This window comes from Ammodytes marinus (genome assembly GCF_949987685.1).
Source record: "Ammodytes marinus genome assembly, chromosome: 5".
Classification (NCBI taxonomy): Eukaryota; Metazoa; Chordata; class Actinopteri; order Uranoscopiformes; family Ammodytidae; genus Ammodytes; species Ammodytes marinus.
Window position 1 is genome coordinate 26,184,916 of NC_137234.1, and position 21,192 is coordinate 26,206,107.

Consider the following 21,192-nt stretch of genomic DNA (forward strand, 5'->3'; position numbering starts at 1 on the left):
GAACATTATACAGTTTTTTTCTAATCTATTATTTGGAGCCTTTGAACTATTTAAAAGTTCATCAGCACATCTTATGACAAAATGGCTATCATGTGATGTGTACTGTGACTGTAGCTTATTGTTCACTTGGTTGAAGAAAATCATGCAGGGAAATCATCATGAAACATGCTGTCATGTGACTCACTACCAGACTGACAGGTTAGTACATATTTACAGCAACAACTCACAGTCAAAATGTTTTTTGGAACATCAGCAAGAGTGAATACTTATGGTATTCTAAAATTAAACAGGCAGTGAGTTAGAATGAGAAAAAAGGAACGAAGAATGCAGGTTTCTCTATCTAAAATTAACAGGTGACAAAAGACATGATAACCCTGTGCCACGCGCCTTTTAGAGATACCATGTCTCACATTCCTGAGGCTGTGTTGGTTCGGAGAAAGTGAACACCAGATACGCTTGATTTAAAAGAGACAGGTGAACCCTTATGAATGAAACACGGTCTTCATTACAATAGTCACATACAGTACATCAAAATCCCGCGCCATGTTCTTTAGTGCTTCAGTGAGAGCCAGACAAAATCGACAACCCAAACAGGTGTGAATTACTATTGCAAAGTCCCATTAGAAAAGTTTCTCTACATGTCTTAGATGTGGTGGAGATCATGTCTGTTTGATTCTAGGTCACCTATGCTAATACGACAAGTATGGTGACATTCCCCACACACCACAGCAAGAATGAAAACAAATGCCTGGCAACAGAGTGAACAAGTAGGACTGGTTGAATCTGTCGGACCTGGTATGTCGATGAGGCTGCAGATTCCAACAAGACTCAGCTCAAACCACAAGAGTTCAATTGAAAGGAATTAAGAAATGAATGCTCCATTATGTGTGTATGCACGTAAGTGGCTCCTATACTTACAAGGACACTCCTCTATGAGGGCTACTTAGGGTTTAGAAGTTGGGGTAACACTTTATATTAATGGCATGTGAATCATCATGAATTCATGTCTGAATTAATGCGTGAAAATGCATGAATTAATGAATTTTTTATGCATGATTTAACACATGAACAATACGTTAATTAATGGATCAGCTTAGGTCAGTCAACTTTAATGATCTTTGAGTTATTACTGATGATCATGTCTGACTTGTCACACCAATACACTTGTGTCTTGTTAAATACCAAGTGTTGAAATCATGATGAACTAAGCATTACTATTCCATGACTTCATCATGTTTGTGGCCCTTCAAATAAAGTGGAGACCTCGTTCGTTTTATTAAAACCATTTCATTGAATTCAAGGTCACCACTTTATTTGTTCTGACCTTGAGATACTAGGTCTCCACTTTATTTGAAGGGCCACAAACATGATGAAGTCATGACATATTAATGCTTACTTCATCATGATTTCAACACTTGGTATTTATCAAGACACAAGTGTATTGGTGTGACTAGTCAGACATGTGATAACTCAAAGATCATGATGATTGACTGACCTAAGCTGATCCATTAATTAATGTGTTGTTCCTGTGTTAAATCATGCATGAGATACCATCCATCCTAGTGAATTACTGATAGTTCATGAAGTACTATATGTGCACGCCCTGTGTGTGTGTTCGCACACAGGGCGATGTGATGCGTCTAGTGTGGCTTTAAGTGTGGCCTGCTGCTTTGCATGCTCTCGCTTTCAGATGTCACCGCTGGCTAGCCCTGTGCGAACGGGGGAGCCGAGTGCGTAAGCCTCCCCTTGCCAGTACATAGCCTCTCCATCGTCAAGACCTCTGCTGTGCCTCCTCGTGGCCACACACGGTAACTGGGTGCCTTGCGGCTCCAGGCGAAACCAGCAGAGGATCTCGGAGCAGCAGGAGGCCCCAGAGGTGTGGAACCAGAGGTGGACACCCCTGGAACCACACCATCTCCTGCCCCACTGTCTTGTGGGTGCCCATGGCTGGGAAAAGACTACGGGAGAAAACCCAAAATGAAAATTCTGCGGTGGAGACCCGCACCAGGCGAGCGCCACTATACCGACGACTTGGCAGTCTCCTGCAACACTCCACAGTGACTGGCCGTCTTGGATCTCACCTTGCCTCCAGCCTAACTGTGGCTTGCCAAGATGGTGGGTTGAGGATGGTGCACCCTTTCCCCACCTTAAGCATCTATTGCACAAGTCTCACTTTATGCCCCCCCCCCCCCACTACTTCTTGAACCCATCGGAAGTAGCTAAGAGCCATGGACTTTTTGATTCTTTTAATTCTTCATCCTCAAGGGGATAAATGTGACGTCATCGTCGAAATCGACGGACAACTGAAGAAGAAGATATGAATGAATTCATGCATTTTCACACATTCATTCAGACATGAATTCATGATGATTCATGTACCATTAATATAAAGTGTTAGTAGGAAGGTATAAGTGGAAAGATGTGCTTATTGTAATGAGGGTTAAGGTTAGGTGTTTTGAAAGAATGCATTATTGTTACCTCGTGTGCATTTCACATGCTGATAGTGTGAGAACTACTGACAAACAGAGACAGTTATGGAAGGCAGGGTGATTAACCTGATGACCGTTCAACCCTTCTTGTAGTAGAAGACACACAAAAACACACACACACACACACACACACACACACACACACGCTTATCTATCTTGTTTGGTCACGCTCTCATTCCAACCCAGAGCAAGTAACCATGAACAGTTCCAAGCACTATCAAACACTGATATACACAAAGAGATAGTGGATGTACGAACACAGACACGCGCGCACACACACACACACACACACACACACACACACACACACACACACACACCTTGTCAAGGTCCACAGAGCTGAACAGGTTGAACGGGGAATCCTCATCCTCCTCTTTTGTCTTGTCGTCCGTGGTCTTTTGGGCCGCCCTCTCTCCTTCCGTCTGGTCATTGCCCTTCCTCCTCTCTCTCAGGCCCTGAAGGAAAACACAGGACAGAAACACACACCATCAATAACAGATCCATCAGAGATGATAGTGGACATCTATTTTGTTTCTCCTAGGCCCTTGAGTCTTTTTCCAATTTCATTTCCCCCCCGCTAAAGTCACAAATAGACAACATGTGTATTTAACGACTAATGCGTAATAAATGGTATGGCCCTTTCAAAGCAGTGGTCTGTGCATGCATGTGTGTGTATTTTTGTGCTGTGTACCCATGTCCTTCATTTTGCACAGTGGCAGCCCTTTGCTCTGACTCTCAGGCGTAACTGCCTCCTCCCCTATGGGACATGTACCTGAACACTTCATTTATAACTCAAGCAACCTTCGAACCTTTGCGTCACTGAAAAACACCTGCATCTGCCTTTTCTGCCCATGGACTCCACAGATAAATGGGGCAAAACCTACTTCTCCATCACTAGGTTGAAAATGCAAAAAAGGTGCAAGGTCCACCGACTGTTTTCCTCATGGGATCGATCCCTGCCTATTTGAATGAAACATTAGTGGCCGACACACAGCCGCCTACTGTGACAACTAAAGGGAAGTGGAAACTGTTGCCACCCCCGTCGCACTGCTGCAGATTTGTCTGAGCTCGTAACCGATTTTTTCCAAAAGGCAAATTATGAGGTGTTATAAGAGGAAATAAACGTGTTTTTTTATTTTATGAGCAGTCTGTTTGACTATATAACACTTCCTGCATGTGAGCTACAGGGATGGCTCTTTGAAGCAGGCAGTATCTTCCTCCATAGACCACACTAACTCTCGTCAGCATTAAATCATCAGTAAGTTTTTTTTCCATTGGGGGACCCAGTTTCACAACAAAAAAAACCCCAGCAGTTGGCAAGAATACAACTTCATTTAAATGTGTCAATACTAACCATTACGGATCACCATTCACCAGAGATATAAGCAGCCCACATGTTGAATTACAGCCATATGTTGGAGAATGTGATAGTTTGAAATATGATGAGCACATATACGGGCAGACAGACAGTAGAAGTGGATCATGCTGCAGGAGTAGTTTGAAAAGTGGACATTTATATTATTTTAGTCATAAAACTGAGTTAGAGTTGGAATCCATTGGAAATCAAATACAGCTGCTGCCTTGAAACCACCTTTCATGTCTACAGCACAAAAGCAATGAACACAACATAACCCATCGATGTATTTGAAATGTTTCTTCTATCTGCCTCGCCCTTTATCCATGTCCAGTCAATATACAAATCCAAAAAGCTACAAAAGCCATAGTTATCTCCCCTCTTTGGTCTGTAATAACTGGCCACCTCTGTTCATCCTTTGAGTCCGTTCCCATCAAGTCAAGTGAAATATTTATCAGCTGGTTGGCTCCGGACGCGTACACAAGAACACGCGTGTACACATTAAACACAACACAGACACACTTACCCACAAACACATGCAATGGTGCCCTGTGGTTTGTCGCTAACATCACCTTAGCAATTCAACACCTACAGACAGAGGCAACATTACACCCCCGCCCCATTGTCACACTGTGCAGAAACAAAAGACAAAAGAAAACGCTAAACAAATAGGGCACAATTAACCTGTCACTTCAGTCTTGGAAGAATACACCTGTTGTTGTTGATGCTCACTTTTGACATCCAGTCATATGAGAGCAATATTTCTTAAATCCAGCTTTCAATGAGAACAATGGAGGGTCCTGCTATTACCAGGCCGTGTCTATAGTATCAAAAGAAGAGCGGGTAATATATGCACATCAAAACAATGATCTGCTGTGAAAGGCTACTGTCCTGATACACTGTGATTTAATATACAGTACTAAAATGACAGATCCAGAGGCTTGAAACTGGTGCAAAAGAAGAAAGAGTGCACAAATTGATATCAATGAATAGCGTTGTAATATCACTGTGTTCATTCAATTTGCCATTTGTCTGGTGTCTTTACGGGTGATGACATATGCCGGATATCAAACTCAGTGGGAATAAATAGGGCAGACTATTGGCTCAAAGCTACCAACGCACACAGACACACACTCACAAAAGAAACACAATAGCACTATGTTGATGAAAGTAACAACCTGACACACCCTCTGTATCAGCCGCAGTCGTGGCCTACGTGACACAGCTTGAGTAATGTGTGATCCTGATGTTAAGTAAGCTCTGGCTCGTCCCACTTTATACATAAGGGACAGACTTAACAAAAGAGGCTGGTGCTTTGTGCCATAAGTGAAACCTGTAGGTGTGGTTCGGAACAAATTCCATATAACTGAATCATTGACCTTAATGACTGAAGTGGTGTTCCACGACAAAAACTGGACATTTTAGGTAAGATAGTGGTATCAGTCGCTTGCTCGACTGTTGTATTGGAAGGAAACTAAATATTTGACCAATTCCAAATCTGGCCAGAGGTAGAACCACAGTTCTGAAACAGCCCTACTAGGTAACAAACTGAGTTTTTAAACCCCATTTTATTCATCATTTCACCTGTGTGTCCTATCATTGGTACGTTGATGACCCCTCTGGTATATCTGGTTTAGCCATGAAAATCGCAACAATACGAACTGAATTCAGATAAAGCTTTCTTTGTCAAATCAACCTTGGACCATTATCAACAAACTCAAACCCCTGAGCCCAAAACTATGGAGTTGTTTTTGTTATGCTCTTCAAATTGAATCAGCACATTTACAGTCTTGTTTAATCCTGCTATTCACAAAGTAGAAATATTGCCACGGTCAACAAAGTAAAACATAGTTAAACAACTTATCCACAAACTTGTTGCAATTTCTGTGGGGTTATTTGAAATGTTTGGTTTCATTTTAATTGTATATAATAGGCTGCACCTATGGTAATGCATTGTGTGAAGTACATCTTAACTCTGGCTTTAGAGTAGTGCGGAAAATGTTAGAAAAGACAAATTCCTTATTACGCATCCGGTACCTGTGTTGAAAGATTAAAGCAGCTCTCTAAATTGATTGAGAAAAACAGCTGTGAAACATAGTTGTAAACAGCTATCAAAATTTAAACTTTTAGAATAATTGTGAAAACAAAGTTTTTACAAAACTACGAATAGGTAGAATCAGGATCTGATAGGATTCAGAATATGATTTGCAAATTTAAAAAATGTGTGGATATCTGCAAATATTACATTTTCATTTATTCATGTCATGGTCCATGTTGTCAAACAGGCCTAGACAAATATGTCCCTAACTCCACATTCCATGTTGAGGTGAGTTTTTTTATTTTATTCAGACAGTTAACACACCCTAAACATAAGCACCTTCTATTGTATAATGCTCTGATATGGCAGATCAAGCCCGCAGTGAAACACACAGGCTTTCTCTCCAAGGAGCGGGTAATGGAAACAAACAAGTAAATAGGAAGAGCAGTCGCATGGCTGTGCAGGACGGGAGCAACAAGGAATAGTAGTTTGCATATTAGTAAATTAGCTTACGCTGACCATACAGGTCAGAGCAGTACATGTGGTTCAGAGAGAGAGATCATAATACAAATATGAAAAGCGTCAGTATTTCTAAACATGTAAATTATATTACCTCTAGTAGCATTACAGGTATAGTTCCTACTCTTTAATACTGCCCCAGAAAGGAGATCTACAGAGCAAAAGGCAGCTATATTCAGGACATGTTATCATTGTAATACAACCAAGAGCTACAGTATTTTTAAATGCTTTTCAGTCAAAATGGTAATATTATTACAAATTGGCTTACACTGAGTAAACACATTATGCTCTCTGTATAATTCCAACCAAAGTAAGAAACCTGTATCTATAAGCTTATAAAATGTGAGCACAGGGTACCAGCTTGACATCGGGTTGCCTGTGGTTAGACAGGAAGATGAACAGTATCACAGGCCAGTGTGGTGACAATGAGGCAGCCATGGCGCCATCAAAATGTGGAAACGTAGTGTGATGTAATCGTTTTGCCTCGTCCATTTCCCAATTGGTTTCTCTGCAAATGTCCATGAATATTGCTTACTTTGCAACAGTCTGTGCATGCTATACTAATAGTAATAGGCTGTAATGGTGGAAAGGACAACACAATCATCGAGTTAAACTATTGAAAATATTGAATATTTTTGCCGAGCATGTGTTTGCGTGAGTATGTGACTTAGACCAAAGATAACGATGTGTTAGCACAGCTCCTGAAAAGAGGAACATAAAGTTTCGACATAAAAAAAAATAGTTATTGCATGTGGATGACAGTGACTGATCAAAGGTTGATAAAGAAGGAGGACAACGGTTCCTTTGCTGCAATTCTTAGATGCAGAAGTTGAATTCCGTTATGCTCTTTAAAAAAAACTATACTGGAAACAAAACTTAAAGAGGACCTATTATACTACTTTTCTGGTCTTAATTTCTTGTTTTACACTGCTATAGAGCAACCTGACACGAATCACATCACAAAAAACTATGTTGATTTTCGGGAAGCTCTTTCTCTTATTTTGGCGATCCAGCACTTCCTGTCAACACTTGAGTGTGTGTGCTTCGGCAATCTCCGCTCCCTCCGCCTGTGCATCGGCCATCTCCGCTACCCTCCCCCCCCCCTCTTGCAAACCCCACTCCGTTGTGATTGGTTACCTTCCTTCCGGAACACTTTCAGTGGCGGGAAGCGCGAGCATGGACCTATAAGGGCGCGAGGCAGACGCGAACAGGGAAGTGACAGCATTACCATACATGGAAACATCCGCGTGGTCACGTCACAAATTTTTATGCGACGTCACGAATTATGAAAGGGTAGACCGCTTTGAAGACGTGACTTCTCGACTGGCTAGAATAGTGTTTAGTGCTCTGCACAGACACCCCAGACGGTCAGCAGGGAATACGTCGAAATGCATGTAAGTCATTATTTGATAATTTAGTATGGTTAAGCATGACTATGAATCATCATAACAACGTTTATAGGTCATAAAAGTCAAAAAGCATCATAGGTCCTCTTTAAAGAGGAACCTGCTGACTTAGGGAGGATAGCAGTGATACAACACAAACCATTTAATAGCAATTTGTACAAAATACCTTAAATTATACCAGGATTTATAATTATTATTCTTTTTTTTTCAAAAGATTAACAATTTAATACATTTCTATCCAAATTGATAAATGAATTACAAACATTTGTAGTTTTCAGCCTCTCAGACCTGACCATTACTGACTCTTCCTAGCTTGATGGAAAATGTTCTCTCAGAAAAGAATAACTTTAAAAGTTGTTTTGATGACCTCTATTCAACATCGTTTGGGAGCGAAAAAGCGTGACGAGCTTCACAGCGCTGTTAAAATGTACCTACTCAAGATGTAAATGCCACTAAATATAAACTAAAACGGTTATGAAAGTCACAATTCACTAGACAATAAAAAAAAATAGCTGATGGAAGACTTTATATTTGACCTTGGATGGGATCCCGTGACAGCTGGGATAAGCGCCTCACATTATAGTCGTTCAGTTTATATTCAGACAGAGATTATTTTTCATGAAGTCTGTACTGGAGCATGGAAAGTGTGAGTCGCTGAAAAGAAACTCATTAGGGAAATACAAAGCCACAGTGCCATGTTTACACTGTCCCTCAGCCTGCGTATTCACTCACAACTCTTTGTTGAACTCATGATGCATCATCAGGAAAGTCATTCAGCTAGCTTCAGTGCGTGCTCTCAAATATAGTTATATGACTTCACCTTTGGATAACATAAAAAAGCTAAAGAAATAAAGTGCTCTTGACCATCTAAAATCATAAAAACATATAAACAACTATTGTAGAGTCTGCAGAGGTGTTCGGTGCCTTTACAAAGGTTAATTAATGGTTAAACTACACACGACATCGGTTAAAATGACAAAGTAACAGCAAATCCAACATCAGAACTCCGGCTACAATTCACTCTGGGCTTTTAGTGTCAATGTCAATCTTTAACCGCAATTTAATTTGGCAGATTTGCAAAGATCAAAGTTGAATCAAATTCACTTAGTGTTCTACACTTCTGAATCTGGATACTCTTGTCAAACCCTGCCAGTCCCAGAGAAGAAAAAATCCTGGCTAAGAATATTTTCACCACATGATTGGTTTGGTTGGTGTGTGCACCTGTGTCATTTACCTGAAATATACAAACGAAAAACCACATCTACTGCACCTGCTTGTGCTGCACAGGGGAAACCTCAAAACATTTCCTAGCCACAGATAGAGCCCGGTTTAAGTCTGTGGCTTTAAAGTCCTTTATATTTATCGTCTTTCGATATGGTTACATTTTTCCATGTGGAGAAAAAAAATCAACACTCTGGTCACAACCTAAAAAATTAAAAAAAAACACCAGAATCATTTCATAAATGAGCACAATCAGGTCAATATTGTACACCGGACTAAAAGGAGGTAGCAGATCTACTTACACTTTTAGTACTGGGATTAAATGTGTTTAGCATTAATAAAAAAATGTATGGGATGCCCCAATACAATCAGGGCTGTACAGTGCGACAGTTTTGATCGCATTTGCTACTGAAATTGATCACGTGCGATGATGAATACGAACCCATTAGCACTCGTGCGACAGGTTGATAATGAGCAGATGCTGTCTCTTTGAAACACAGAGGAGAGATGCACAACACTGCTTAGAGGGCTCTACATTAACACTGCGGGTAAATGAGTCTTAGGCAAGTAAGTTATTGAGTCCACCCTCCACTTTGGCTGGTGTCCTCGGGATCTGTGCGGGTGCAGCGATTCTAGGTATAAAAACTTCACCAACGGCAATTACCGGAAGGAGACGGCACATTACCGCAGTTAAGTTAGCTCGTGTACAAACAGAACATTTCCTGTGCGCCTTCACATTAAAAGCCTGTTATTAGCCAAACGTTAGTTGACTTTTATTTTGAAGCAGGTAAGAACAGGAAGTTAGCGCTTTTTTCTAGCTTGAAAGGCAACTCATTCAGCTGCAGAGAGCAGTCAACAGTAGCCTAGTCTATTTACAAAGTTTTAAATAAGCCACTGAAAAGCTACTTCCAACACATTCACAACAACCTATTTAATTTATCCTAAATTGTACCAATATGTATACTTATTTATTTAATAGGCTATGTTTAATGTTTTAAAGTTTGGTTTTAATTAACAGAAGGACATTATAATAATAATTCTGAATCAGCAAAAAATTGCAATTGGCAGGTTAGATTCTTTTTTCTAAATCGCAATCAGTGCACCCCTATTCATTTTTCTACAATTATTACTGCACCCACTAGGATATCATATTAATTGTGAATCTCAAATGAGACCAGGATGACATGCTCAAAGGTAATTAGAGCAAAATGCAAGGGTTAAGGTTATGCAAGTTTTCAATCATAGCCTACTTTGTGTGCTACCAAATTTATTTTTGTGCTACTGAATTTTTTTGCTTGCTAGCACCAGTGCTACCACCTGAAAAAATAAGCGTACAGCCCTGCCCCAATATAATAATAATATCCAATCCTGATAATATAACCTGTTACTAGTTAACATGTTTAGAGTAAGGTTCCAAAGAGGGTTTTTTTTTAACCTTTTTTTTTTAATACAGCTTTCCCAATATTTGAATGCCCCTGTAGCCTGTTGAAACGTCTCGCAATTTAAAATGTTACATTTGTGTATATTCACAAAAACAATAAAGTGTATCAGTTTAAAAAAATTATGTATTTGTAATGTTATTTATTGAATACACGTCGAAAAGGATTAGGAAATGATCACATTATGTTTTATTCACATTGTATGTAACATCTCAACTATTTCGGAATTGGAGTTGTACATTGTGTTTGATTGAATTAAGCGTGGTGGCTGTTGTGGGACACAGCGGATTTATTGGGATATTTAAAAGGCCATGGCAACATATCAATACGTTTCCAAGGGAGGTGAGTACTTAGGTAACTCCACGACAGCCCTATCCCCTCTGACCGAACAGCCTTTTTTAAAAATTCAGTCTCTCTTCCATACTGCTCTGAGATCAGTTTCACTCACCTGCTCTGACACATCTTCTGCGTAATTGCCTTTATATAAAGCCAGAAGACTAAAAGGACAAATTAATAGCAGGGAATTTAGTTAGTGGGTAAGTAAACAATGAAAAGCCGGAGGAGGGAGTTCAGTAACTAATTGATGGCCTTGTTCTATGATTCTGTGCCTGTTTGCACTGATCCCAGACAATAGGTGGTATAGGCCTGTGCTGTTGACATAGCTCCAACTTTAAGTCAGCTCATTGTCATGTGGTGGGGACGCCCGCTTTTACACTATAGCTTCTATGGTGTGATTAAAAGCATTCAATAGGCTTACGAAACAACTGTTCAAAATACACGTTCAATCTGAAAAAAAATCCTTTTCATTACATTAGTCAAGGCAAACCTTCAGTGCCACTGTTTAGATAGAGCATTGAAAGCCCTAATAGAATCTTTCTAAAATCTTAAACTTCACCTCTCGTGACACAGGAGAATGTTCCTAAAGGTTTTATATCATTGGTTATCTTGTACAGGTTATTGTGTCTCTGTGTCCATGAAGGCCACGCTTCAAATTAAGACAAGGATTCAGAGACGCCCTTGTTAGAGGAGGGTGGGCTATTTGACAGAGGATAAGGTCAAGTAGAAGGACATAAGGAGTGCTCTATCCCAGTATAAAAGAAGGACAGACAAAAAACAAAGGGCACGGCTAGAGTGGGGCGGCCATGTGGCCTGGTACTGTGGCAACAGAGAAACTATAGTCAGCCTTCGCTGTGGGGAGGAGGGGGAGGAGCAAGTGGGTGGATGAATTAAATGAATGTGGTGAAGATGAATGGAATAGGTTTTAAGGGCAATGCAGGACTGACCCTGCGTTCCGAATCGAATACTACTATTTAGTATGGTAGAAAAAAGATTTAGGATGTCCCGATTCTTGTGGCCAGATTTAGGATGGTTAGAAAGACCCGGATGTCTACATCCGGCCAAGATTTTTAGTGTTGAAAACTGCATCCTATTTGGGCGATTCTGACCCATAATCCAGCTCGAACCTGAAGTGACGTCACATCAACGGAGCCTCCATATGAAAACAAACAGGGATGCGACGGATATAAAAGCAAGAGGCAAGATCAAGGCGCAATGTTATCATGAAATAAATAAGTAAAAGTATGTCCCAATTGTATGCCTACTGCATCCTTCTTTTTATCGTCAGAGGTAGTATGTAGAATAGAAAAAAGCACTGATCTCATCACAGATCCCATACTAGTGCTATATTTATTAACCTAAATACTGTTTATTAAAAAGGTGGAGTATACAGTTTACAGTGAACGCAGGTTTGCTTCTCTCAAGCGCACACACACAACATACGGGGATGTAGCGGTAGGTACTAACAAAAAAAGTTATTTTGGATTAAAAAACTTATACTCCACTGGAATCCACTTTCAATTCACTCTGAGAAATCTTCTGTCCTCAACCCTCCGATCAAAGAAAACACCTGACATGCCCAATTTGATTTCATGCATGGGGGCCATTAACATTTGACAATGGCATGACAAAAGGCATTGAGAAAAACTATATACAAATAGCATTCTTTGCACTGCTCATCTCGATTGCTGTTAAATATCATTTATGATCATCAGAGGAGAAATAAGACACTGAGTAGCACCTTCAGTGACAGACTGATACATCCGCGGTGTGTGTAAGAGAGATAGTGCAGATTTGTTCTTCCTGCAGCAGTCAGACTGTACAATCAGCAATCTGCAAACTGTCTATCTACTTAATCAATGTTTTACAGCCACTTGCATTTTTTAATGTTTACATAGGTTATTATTATATATTTTTTTCTATTGTTATTATTATTTGAATCATACTGTTGCTGCTGTAACCCGAAAACGTCCCCACTGTGGGACTAATAAAGGATTTTCTTATCTTAAATATTTAAAAGTTCCTCGTCGCATCTAAGGTGAAACAACAATTTATTGACAGGTTACTTTTAACTTACTTTTAAGGGTGTGTGTGTGTGTGGTTTTCTATGATCGCCATGGTGTGCATGGAGGATGGCCTAGAGCAGGGTTGTCCCATTTTTTTCACAGAAAAATATCTGAAGGGTAGGGCCACTCACTAAAGGTGACCGAGGTATGTATATCGCCTCACTTCTCACAGGGTGTTATTTGTAAAACTAGTGGTGGCTGGTGTTACATGTACGTGCCCACCATCTCTACCTTTGTGTCTTTAAGATAGGCACTTAACCTCGAGGAGGGTTTAGTGAATAGGAAAGCTCGATTACCTTGTGAGACTTACCATGTGTGAGTCAGCTTGTGTTAATTGACAATAAAGAACTTAATTTATCATGGTGTGTTTTATGACTAGTGATGGAGTGCTAGGATAAAACTTGAAGGGACTGTGAGTAGGGGAAGAGCAAAGTCGGTGTGGCCCTTTTGACAGCTCATATGTAAGACGTTCCCTGTGGAGTTGAGATGTTGTATTGTATAAGCATATGGTACAAAGGCAACACTCTGAAGCACTCTGAAGCAAGGCAGCCGCTCAACCCTGCTCTTTATTCCCTAAAGAAATCAATATTTTTTTGATATACTGTATACATATACAGTATCTCACAAAAGTGAGTACACCCCTAACATTTCTTCAAATATTTCATTATATCTTTCCATGCGACAACACTGAATAAATGACACTTTGATACAATGTCAAGTAGTCAGTGTACAGCTTGTATAACAGTGTAAATTTACTGTCCCCTCAAAATAACTCGACACACAGCCATTAATGTCTAAACTGTTGGCAACAAAAGTGAGTACACCCCTAAGAAAAAATTTCCAAATTGGGCCCAAAGTGTCAATATTTTGTTTTGCCAACATTATTTTCTAGCACTGCCTTAACCCTCTTGGGCATGTAGTTCACTAGAGCTTCACAGGTTGCAACTGGAACCCTCTTCTACCCATTCATGACGACATCAAGGAGCTGGTGGATATTAGAGTCCTTGCGCTCCTCCACCTTCTGTTTGAGGATGCCCCAAAGATGCTCAATAGGGTTTAAGACTGGAGACATGCTTGGCCAGTCCATAACCTTTACCCTCAGTTTCTTTAGCAAGCCAGTGGTCGTTCGGAGGGGTGTTTGGGGTCGTTATCATGTTGCAGTACTGCCCTGCGGCCCAGTTTATGAAGGGAGGGGATCATGCTCTGCTTCAGTATGTCACAGTACATGTTAGAATTCAATGAACTGTAGATCCCCAGTGCTGGCAGCACTCATGCAGCCCCAGACCATGACACTCCAACCACCATGCTTGACTCTAGGCAAGACACACTTGTCTTTGTACTCCTCACCTGGTTGCCGCTCCACACTCTTAACACCATCTGAACCAAATAAATGTATTTTGGTCTCATCAGACCACAGGACATGGTTGCAGTAATCCATGTCCTTAGTCTGTTTGTCTTCAGCAAACTTTTTGTGGGGTTTCTTTTGCATCATCTTTAGAATAGGCTTCTTTCTGGGATGACAGCCATGCAGACCAGTATGATGTTCTAATGATGCAGAGTGCGGCGTATGGTCTGAGCACTGACATGTTGACCCCCCACCCCTTCAAGCCCTTCAGCAATGCTGGCAGCACTCATACGTCTATTTTCCAAAGCCAACCTCTGTGTACGACGCTGACCACGTGCACTCAACCTTCGTAAACTGGGCCGCAGGGTGGTATTGCAACATGATAACGACCCCAAACACACCTCCAAGACGACCAGTGGCTTGCTAAAAAAGCTGAGGGTAAAGGTTATGGCCTGGCCAAGCATGTCTCCAGACCAAAACCCTATTGAGCATCTTTGGGGCATCCTCAAACAGAAGGTGGAGGAGCGCAAGGTCTTTAATATCCACCAGCTCTGTGATGCTGTCATAAATGGGTGGAAGAGGGTTCCAGTTGCAACCTGTGAAGCTCTAGTGAACTACATGCCCAAGAGGGTTAAGGCAGTGCTGGAAAATAATGGTGGCCACACAAAATATTTACACTTTGGGCCCAATTTGTACATTTTTTCTAAGGGGTGTACTCACTTTTGTTGCCAGCAGTTTAGACATTAATGGCTGTGTGTCGAGTTATTTTGAGGGGACAGTAAATTTACACTGTTATACAAGCTGTACACTGACTACTTTACATTGTATCAAAGTGTCATTTCTTCAGTGTTGTCCCATGGAAAGATATAAAGAAAAATGTGAAGAAATGTGAGGGGTGTACTCACTTTTGTGAGATACTGTAAATCTTACATGTGTATTAATCATGCATTACTTGTAAAAAAGGAAAGAAACATTTGCGTTAGCTGCAAGTTGTATTCCCTTTCTGAATGTTGTATTGCCCTTCTACTTTGCCCTGAAATTATGTCAAGACCTGCATTTTTCTAGTTTGCCACTATAAACTTGATACCTTACTACCTTGTATAACCAATGCTGCACACAGACTGAAGCAGCATAGCAGAGGATGCCCCCTGATGCAGTTATTAAATGAGAACAAACATACGACAAAGCATGAGAGGCAGCAGCAGCTCTAAAGGCCTAGAGAAAAAAACAATCAATCCTATCAACACCAGTCACACCTGTAACCTTTTGTCTCACACACCAATCCATTCATATTTATTATTTTATTTCTTTTTCACACAAACACACTGAGCTTGGGGATAGCTGTGTGTACTGTATGTGTGTTGGTGTGTGCTTCCCTGACATGAAGCATGTGGAGAGCAGTGTGGGAGAGGTCAGTAACACTGCGCACAGTTCGATAATCACTGAAAAGGTCATGAGCACTGAATTCTCATGTGGTACACATTAAAAGGTCTAGCTATGTCATTTATTATGGTGTGAATTCTCTGTGAATGAAAGAAAATAAAGGGATAGAAATGTAAAAAGGGTTCTGTATCTTGTCATGATTTTTTTTGTTCACAATCTACAGTAGTAGGCTCCAACTCTATTGATTTCAATACAAATACCTAGATACAGTATTTCTATTGTAAAATGTACTGCACCATGAGCCATAACTGCGACCATTATATTGTACTTTTGTTAGCCTTAAGCCTAGCTTAGTCTCCTGCTGTGTAATGAGCTGCATTGAACACAAGAAAATCTATTGAGAACACCAAATCCATCTTTCCTGTTATTTTGGTGAAAGTAATGCAAAAGCAATGTAAAAGTAGTGTAATACCTTACAATTCAAAGACAGTAATATTGTAATGTAACTAATTACTTAAATGACAGTAACAAGTCATAAATAATGCATAACGCTTTTGAAGTAACTTGCCCAATACTGTGAACAGCATATGTTAAGACAAAGACGTTTACTTAACTTCATACAACCATATCGCACTCGTGCAAATCATGATTTGGAACCTATCCAAAAGAAGGCTTCATTATCTCATCTAGGTCTTAGTCGTGATAAGGGTAAAAAGCTGCCAGTTCAGTCTCTTTCTAATACACTGGCACATTGACTTCATTTAGACAGTTCCATGCATCAATAAGAGGGTGTGAAATGTCTACATTTGAGTGCAGCCAAAATGGGAACATGTTGTCTTTTTCACTCCCATCAGAAGTCAGTGCCCTGCTCTGCTTTTCACTTTTGATGACATCAGAGTCCGCGGTGCGTTCACATGACCGTGTGTAAAGGTTGAACGCTCTGCACGGCTCGCGCTCAGGCTTAGGGACAAACATGAGGTATGGGCCTCTCCCTATCTCCTGGATTCAGCCAATCACACCTTTACCAATGTGACACCCTGTTACACAACATGCAATCCCAGTGCTTACAAAAATCAGCCATCCATCGCACAGCAGGATTAGATTAGGATACATAGGTCATTTGGTGAGGTGTCGCTCCCCTGATCACTTGGGGCTGAGATAGGGATGGCGCCGATTCTGATACAATATCGGTATCTGGTTCCGATATGGCAGCATTCTACGTATCGGATATCGGACTGACAACTCAGATTTAAAATCCGATTTAAAAATCCTCTCTCTAAATTATTTTTAACCATGAAAGAGTGATCAGGAGTGATCAATGTTGCATAGTCTGCCTTTAAAATGAACCTATATGCATTTGTGTATATTTCTTACTCTTTTAAATTAGAATTGCTGTGTTGCTTAAGCCTTCTTAACCTTACACGTTCCTAACATCACCACCAAAAAAAAGAAAAAAGAAATGTAGAATATTTATGATATCGGACAGTATCGGTATCGGCCGATATCCAAAACTCAGATATCGGAATCGGATCGGAACTAAAAATAATAGATCGGTGCATCCCTAGTCTGAGATAGCTTTTACATTGGTGGTAAAGAGAAGTGACCCGGCTCGGCTTGTGTTGTTTTCCGATGGCAGTAGAGGCTGCTGATAGTGAAGATACATTCTGGGCTAACAACCATTTCCAGGGCTTACTCCCACTCAGTCTGTGAGTAGAGTTGAGTAGTATAGATGAGATTTCTTTTTTGTATGTTCCGGTGTTGGAGGGAGCCAGACACTAAAGTTAACTAAACCCCAATTCCCAAAAAGTTTGGGACATTATGGATAATGTGAATAAAACAGAATGTGATCATTTCCTAATCCTATTAGACATGTTTTCAATATAAAACAGTACAAACACATCATATGTATTTGTTTAATTTATCTGGTCAACTTTATTGTTTTTTGTAAATATACAAAAAATTTAAATGTTGTGCCTGCAACATGTTTCAAAAAAGTTGGGACGGGGTAATGTTTACCGCTGTGTTACATCACCCTTTCTTTTAACAACACTGAGTAAGCGTTTGGGAACTGAGGACATTAATTGACATTTTGAAAGCAAAACTATTTCCCATTCTTGCTAGAAATACAACTTCAGATGCTCAACATTCCGGGGTCTCCATTGCGATATGTTGTGCTTCATAATGCACCTAATATTTTCAATGGGAGACAGGTATGGACTGCAGACAGGCCAGTCTAGGACCAACGTTGTCTTTTGCTTTGCATGGTAGAGTCCTATCTTGCATTTGTGGATGTAGCGACAAACTGTGTTTACCATCAATGGTTTTCTGAAGTGGCCCATGTAGTGATATCCTTTATAAAAACATGTCAAGTTTTAATGCAGTGCCACCTGAGGTCATGGGCATTACATTTTAATTTTGGACCTTGTCCCTCACGTGCAGAGATTTCTCCAGATTCTCTAAATCTTTTAATTATTATATTATGGATCATAGATGGTGAAATCCTTAAATTATTTGCAGGAATGTTGTTGTTTATTTTGTTTTTTTTAAGATCTTTTTTTTGGCATTTTTATGCTTTATTGACAGTGTAGAGACAGAGTTAAAATGGGGCAGAGAGGGGAGCGACATGCAGAGAACGACCGTGGGCTGGAATCAAACCCGGGACCGCTGCTGGCCGAGGCCCATGGAGGGGACGCCCTACCAACTGAGCTAAGGGCGCCCCCAGGAATGTTGTTTTTAAACTGTTGGACTGTTTTCCTCTGCAGTTCTTCATAAAGTGATGAGCCTCACACCATTATTGCTTGTGAAGACTTAATCTTTAAGGGATGCCCTTTTATATCCATCCATGATATCTATCCCCTGTTACCAGTTAACATGTTTATGTGAGTAATGTTCCAAACAGGTATTTCTGATCATTCTACAGCTTTCCCAATCTTTTAATGCCACTTTCCCAACTTTTTTTAAATGTGTTGCTGGCATCAAATTCAGAATGAGCAACAACAACAACTTGACTTTGATATAAGGGAGCTTGTTGGACCATTGTGGAGACAGGATAGCAAACAGTCGTGATTTTGTTGAGCATTAGTTGGGCCCACCATGTAAAGATGGAGTATCCAGCTGAATGGCTTAGATAGATGATAGAGGCTGGGGTATATGTATCAGTGTAGGGTGCAGAGGAGGGATGTACTATGGGAGAACTTGGGTAAGCTGAAGACCTGGCGGGTTGCTTCTTAATGAATGCAGAGGTCTTATGGTACAAACAGGCACCATAGCCAGGAGCCATTTGCAGGCTATAGATGACAAGAGCCTGGACCACAAGTTCCTGCCCTGCCTTCTGGGTAAAGGGAGGGACCCAGCGCTACACAGCTCCAGGCATGTATTACACAACATTTGAACAGTATCATGTCAACGTCGATTACCAGTCTTACAGATGGAAAGCCAGTCATTCGATAGACCCAATCTCTCACACAGTGGATGCAACATTGCACTTGGGGGCTCTTCTGGACATTACTCCAGTTAATGTGTGTTGGAGTCTGAACTTCCAAGGCCAACAGAGTTTAAAAATGTATCTAATAATTGGAAAGGCCTTCAGAGAGCTTAATGCAGACACTAGTTCCCCAGGTGCACACAGGAACACACTGATGGATCCCCTTGCTGCCAATTCCCACTGTTTACCACTGTCAGCTGACACTTGGCCCAACACGGAGGTGTTTGACCAGGGGAGCACAGAAGCAGAGGGGTTCATGCTATGTTCCTCCTATGACAAAGGTCCATCTAAAGGCCTTATCCAAGACGTCTGACCAGCAGCCATGTTTGTAGTCAAAGCAAAACATCTCTGGCAGAAGCACCTGTAGCCTCCACACTACAGGCTGCCTTGCTCCCATCTTCTCCTCCTCCTTTCTCTTGGGTGTGTCTGAAAATCTTGTCAGTTTGTCCAAAGGGTTTGCTGTTACGAGGAGAACAGACTTTTGGATTGTGTGAGAATGTGTGTGTTCCGTTTCCACCCAGGGGCTATATTAAACAACAAGTTGCAGTCACATACTGTATACAAACACAGCCCAAGCCAAGACCTGCCTGATTCTAACAGCACTTGTTCTACCATTTGTCAAAGTTGACAAAATGGACACGTGCCTACTTAAAACAATTAGACATACAAAGCCATGCGACGCAGAATTTACACTTTGAGACCTTTTTAAATATGTTTTAATCATAAGATTTTTTTTTTTTTCAATTAAGTTTTAGTTAAAGTTGTACAGAACAAATGCTCCATTTCATTTGTTCGGTACATTTTAGTAAAGATGACATTCGATCCCAGTGTGTTATATTTTCAACGGCCTCAAACATCTCAAACCAAAATCAGATCTAGCTCATGGGATTGCAACAGACCAATGAAAAATAAAAATAATGTCGGGAAATGATTTATGGTTGAAAATAGGGTTGCAAAATTCCGGGAACTTTCAAAGTTGGAAACTTTCCATGGGAATTAACGGGAATTTATGGGAATTAACGGGAATTTTGGGAATTAACGGGAATAAACGGGAATTTACAAAATTTAAAGTAGCCCAAATGCACTAAATTCTCCTAACTATGTTATTTCAGTCCAGGCAAACGTTCTAGACTGTAAAAAGCTTTTTAAAGTTTTTTCAACTACGTTTTAATATATTTATGAACATTTAATTTCAAATCAGATTTTTTTTTAAAGTTTATTGAGACACCCAACTTGATATCATAAATTGATTTTTACTAGACCAGGTTTACAGAGGCTTAAGCTTTGATTTTAAATATAGTTGGGGACAATATATTTTAGCATAATCTTGACTAAAACAACCAGATTTTATGCAAGTACACTTGGCAAATTGCACATAGCACACATCCTACTGCAGGGGTACTGAGGCCACGTCCCCTACATGCTCTGTGCATTCCTCCATCTCATGGTGGGGGGGCATTTGACTTTATTTATTGAATGGGTGGGGTCAGACAGATGAGTAATAATTTACTCAACATTCATCTTTTTGTTGTTCAGTGAAATTATTGATTGTTCATAAAATAATCAACTTGATAAAGTTCTTCTTACAAATAAATCTGTTCAAATTTAATGTTTTTTGATTGTATTATTTTGCATGGATGTCTGCCTATGACCAAACATAGTGTTTAAAAGTTTAGATTTATGGTTGGTTATGAAAAAAAATCATTTAAATTACCGCCATTTTGTTCATTCCTATAATTTCCAATTTTGAATATTCCCAAAATTCCCGAGCGAAAGTTCCCGTGGAAAGTTTCTGGAAACTTTCCGGTAATTTACCAGAAACTTTCCACCCCTTTGCAACCCTAGTTGAAAATAAATAAGTGAAAAGTTTTTCACAGACGGTTTTAGCATGGCTCCTGTGAGGCCTTTGCCCAAATCAATTTGCACCGAAAAATCAAGCATATGTTGATCTCAGTCCCCCTCGGCCCGTCCACCCTGCCTCCCTCCCTCCATCCTTTGCACTCTCTCTTTTCCAGCTGTAACCGTGGAGATGAGTGGAGTCACCTGAGGCCTGCACCTGAGCGCTAATTGCCGCGTCTGCAGTCTCTATGGCAGCAAGGGGGTAAACAATGT

General features: G+C 40.4%; 2 protein-coding genes across 2 annotated transcripts in view; one reads left to right on the forward strand and one right to left on the reverse strand.

The window, feature by feature from the left end:
* fa2h (fatty acid 2-hydroxylase) overlaps positions 1–21,192 on the reverse strand; it is a 38,869-nt gene that overhangs the window by 7,796 nt on the left and 9,881 nt on the right. The window contains exon 2 of the mRNA XM_080027597.1: positions 2,810–2,944. Coding sequence (XP_079883723.1) covers positions 2,810–2,944 — 135 coding nt within the window. The remainder of the gene's footprint in view (positions 1–2,809; positions 2,945–21,192) is intronic.
* The window catches only part of LOC307250487 (uncharacterized protein), a 31,393-nt gene continuing 17,926 nt past the window's right edge, over positions 7,726–21,192 (forward strand). Inside the window, exon 1 of the mRNA XM_080027598.1 lies at positions 7,726–7,794. Coding sequence (XP_079883724.1) covers positions 7,789–7,794 — 6 coding nt within the window. The 5' untranslated portion in view covers positions 7,726–7,788. The remainder of the gene's footprint in view (positions 7,795–21,192) is intronic.